This window comes from Dendrobates tinctorius, unplaced genomic scaffold (genome assembly GCF_039654945.1).
Source record: "Dendrobates tinctorius isolate UK_male_01 unplaced genomic scaffold, ASM3965494v1 ptg000240l, whole genome shotgun sequence".
Taxonomy (NCBI): Eukaryota; Metazoa; Chordata; class Amphibia; order Anura; family Dendrobatidae; genus Dendrobates; species Dendrobates tinctorius.
Window position 1 is genome coordinate 4,174,577 of NW_027361907.1, and position 4,001 is coordinate 4,178,577.

General features: G+C 50.1%; 1 protein-coding gene across 1 annotated transcript; it reads left to right on the plus strand.

Annotated features, from left to right (window-relative positions):
• The first annotated feature begins 43 nt into the window (after positions 1-43).
• On the plus strand, positions 44-3,404 carry PDCD6IP (programmed cell death 6 interacting protein). The gene is made up of 2 exons (XM_073556827.1): positions 44-193; positions 279-3,404. Exon 2 carries the CDS (start codon positions 383-385, stop codon positions 2,993-2,995), a length of 2,613 nt encoding a protein of 870 aa, XP_073412928.1. The 5' UTR covers positions 44-193; positions 279-382; the 3' UTR covers positions 2,996-3,404.
• Positions 3,405-4,001: the final 597 nt, after the last annotated feature.

A 4,001-nucleotide genomic window follows, 5' to 3' on the forward strand; every position in this document is an offset into this window, starting at 1 on the left:
CTCCGCCCCTCCCCGCGCCAAGCTCCGCCCCTCCCCGCCCCAGGCTCCGCCCCTCCCAGGAACCACGCTCCGCCCCTCCCCGAGTCACGCTTCGCCCCTCCCGCGCCACGCTCCTCCTCCCCCGTGCTGCGCGCGCCCGCATACTTAGCGCCTCATTACCGCCAGGGAGCCGCCGACATCTTGCTCGCTCTCAGTACGTATGTGCGGCGCGGGGCAGGGTTAGCACACGGCAGTACATGATGACAGGCAGCAGGAAATGACAGTGCACTCTCTTGCAGGTGACTCACCCTGCCGTATGACCGAGCAGCACGGGAGGCGGCACCCGGAAACAGCGGCCGATACTGAGGAACACTAGCCTCCTGCAGCAGGACGCGGTGCAGTCATGGCCGCCTTCATCTCCGTGCCCCTGAAGAAGACGTCGGACACCGACCTGGTGAAGCCGCTCACCAAGTTCATCCTGAACACGTACCCGAGCGGGGAGGAGCAGGCCGAGTACGTGCGGGCGGTGGAGGAGCTGAACAAGCTGCGGCGGAGCGCGGTGGGGAGGCCGCAGGACAAGCACGAGAGCTCGCTGGAGGCCGTCATGCGCTACTACGACCAGCTCTGCTCCGTGGAGCCCAAGTTCCCGTGGTCGGACGGCCAGCTCTGCCTCAGCTTCACCTGGAAGGACGCGTTTGACAAGGGCTCCCTGTTCGGCGGCTCGGTGAAGCTCAGCCTGCCCAGCCTGGGCTATGAGAAGACCTGCGTGCTCTTCAACGTCGGGGCCCTGGCGAGTCAGATCGCCTCCGAGCAGAACCTGGAGAACGAAGAGGCCCTGAAGGCCGCCTCCCGCTTCTACCAGCTGTCCAGCGGGGCCTTCTCCCACATCAAGGACACCGTGCTGTCCTCCCTCAGCCGGGACCCCACTGTGGACATCTCCCCCGACACCATGGGCACCCTGAGCATCATCATGCTGGCCCAGGCCCAGGAGGTCGTCTTCCTCAAAGCCACCAGAGACAAGATGAAGGATGCTGTCATAGCCAAGCTGGCCAACCAAGCTGCTGACTTCTACGGAGATGCCTTCAAGCAGTGTCAGTACAAAGATGCCCTGCCCAAGGAGGTGTTCCCCGTGCTGGCTGCCAAGCACTGTCTCATGCAGGCCCATGCGGACTACCACCAGTCAGTCCTGGCCAAGCAGCAGAAGAAGTTTGGGGAGGAGATCAGCAGGTTACAGCATGCCGCCGATCTGGTGAAGACTGTCACCTCCAGGTACGATGAATACATCACTGTTAAGGATCTGTCTGACAAAATCCACCGAGCACTGACAGCTGCCAAAAAAGACAACGACTTTATCTACCACGATAGAGTGCCAGACCTGAAAGATCTTGATCCTATCGGAAAAGCTCCTCTTGTCAAACCCACTCCAGTCTCTGTCCCCATGAGCCAGAAGTACACAGACCTGTTTGAGAAGATGGTACCTGTATCTGTACAGCAGTCAATGAGTCTTTATAACCAGAGAAAGGCTGATGTGATCAACAGCACCATTGCTAGGATGAGAGATGCCACCACTTTATGTAATGGGGTCCTTGCCTCTTTGAATCTTCCTGCTGCCATCGAAGATGTTTCTGGTGACAGTATACCTCAGTCTATTTTGCAGAAATCCAAGGCTGTGATTGAGCAAGGCGGGATCCAGACTATTGATCAACTAATCAGAGACCTTCCCGATCTGCTCGGGCGGAACAAAGAAATTCTGGACGTATCGCTTAAGTTTCTGGATGAGGAAGAGGCGACCGATAATGAACTGAAATCAAAATTCAAAGAAAGGTGGCAAAGAACGCCTTCTATTGAACTGTATAAGCCTCTGAGAAGTGAAGGCGCCAACCTGAGTAATATCTTGGATAAAGCCATTACAGCAGATGCACAAGTGAAGGAGCGTTATCAGTCTCAGCGTGAAGCCATCACAATCCTGTGTAAGGGAGAAGCCGATCTCAATGCATCCATTCCTTCTGCCAACCCTGCAAAAACCATGCAGGGCAGTGAGGTGGTCATCACCCTGAAGTCTCTGTTGGCCCAGTTAGATGATTTAAAGAAGGAGAGGGAGCAACTTGAGAATGATATAAAATCTGTTAATTTTGATATGACAACCAAGTTTCTCACTGCTTTGGCACAAGATGGAGCCATCAATGAAGAAGCTTTATCAGTGACTGAGCTTGATAGAATCTATGGAGGCTACACAGACCGAGTGCAGAAGAACCTGAACAAGCAGGAGGAGCTGATTGGTCAAATTCAAGTTTCTCACCAGGAGTTTTCCAAGATGAAGCAGTCAAACAGTGAGGCCAACTTAAGAGAAGAAGTCTTGAAAAAACTAGCTGCTGGCCATGATAGTTACATCGAACTTGTAGCTAATCTGAAGGAAGGAACCAAATTTTACAACGACCTGACAGAAATCCTTCTGAAATTTCAGGTTAAATGCAGTGATATTGTATTTGCCCGGAAAACAGAAAGAGATGAGTTACTGAAAGATTTGCAGCAAAGTATTGCAAGAGAGCCAAGTGCTCCATCAATGCCCGCTGTACCAAGTTACCAGACTGCTGCCTCATCGTCTGCTGCAGCTGCTGGTGGCACATCGAGCCTTCCAACACCAGCTCCAAGGACTGTCTACACCAACAAGCAGCCTCCACCACGTCCTCCTCCTCCAGCGGTCCCCACAAGTGCTCCTGTCCCTTTTAGTGCAGCTCAGAATGTGAACCCTGCCCTAGGAGGTGCCACTGCTCCACCACCTGTACAGCCTGCTCCAGGCACTATGCCATCGCAGGCACAGGGTCCTCCATTCCCGACCTACCCAGGATACACAGGGTATTACAGTATGCCTATGCCTGTTGGCTATAATCCATACATGTATGGCCAAACGATACCCCCTTACCTATACCAACCACAGGCTGGTCAGGCACCTTACCCAAATCAACCATCTGGTTACCCCTGCCCACAGCCTCCGTTCTTCCCACCTCAGCAATAAGTGTGTAGACAAAAAAAAAATTCTTAAAACTGAAAAAAATATTTTTCAGTGGCAGTAAGTGCACTGTATAATATAAGCCCCTAATTCTTGTTCCGAGAGCTGTTTGAGCTAAACTTCTGGTTGCACTAAGCCATTTCTGCCTGCCTGTTTTCAGCTGAGACATGATTAAAATGAAAGTGACTCAAGTTTTGCCTGACAAAAAGAAACTCTTGAGCTCGACGCAGAGATTTTTTTTGGTAATGTGCAGATATCTCTGGTAACACTATGCTCTTTCATATATAGAATTTTGGTTGTCCTCTATTTTTCTTTCTCTATTTTTACTTTCTTTATATTTAGTTATTGTATGCTATTTTTGTCTAATAATCGAAAGCCTTGTAAATCATAATGAAAATAAATGTACAAAAGCACAGCACTGTTTGAGAACGTCAGTCTAAGATGCATCATTCAGGGCTGATTGGGGGATAGACATGACACAATTCCTCCTGTCTGACCTTTGCTCCAATGTGGTAAGTGATGATCATAGATGTTATCACCATTTCTCAGTAATGGCATTGATTGGGTTAACGAGGCAGCATAAGGGTAAGTTCACACAGGACTTTTTTTGCTTTTTTTTTTTTTTTCCATTTTTTTTAATACCCTAAAAAGCAGCTGAAAATGAGTATGTGCACACGCTGCAGATCCGCAGCAGTTCTGCGTACAGTGTAAAGCTAAGTGCACACGTACCGGAACTCTCGCGGAAATTACCGCGAGAATTCCGGAATTCCAGTCCGCGGGAAAATCGCATTTTAAATTCCAACGATTTTCCCGTGGAAAAACTAGCATTTTGCAAGCGTAATTAGCTTGCAGAATGCTAGCGTTTTCCAAACGATCTGTAGCATCGCTGGGAGAACTGATTGACAGGTTGGTCACACTCGTCAAACATAGTGTTTGACGAGTGTGACCAACTTTTTACTACTGAGGCCGCCTATGCAGCATCAGTAGTAAAAGATAAAATGTAAAAAAAAAA

Bases quoted from the DNA above. Each gene is read 5' to 3' on its own strand.
- PDCD6IP (XM_073556827.1), top strand. From the start codon at position 383: ATGGCCGCCTTCATCTCCGTGCCCCTGAAGAAGACGTCGGACACCGAC.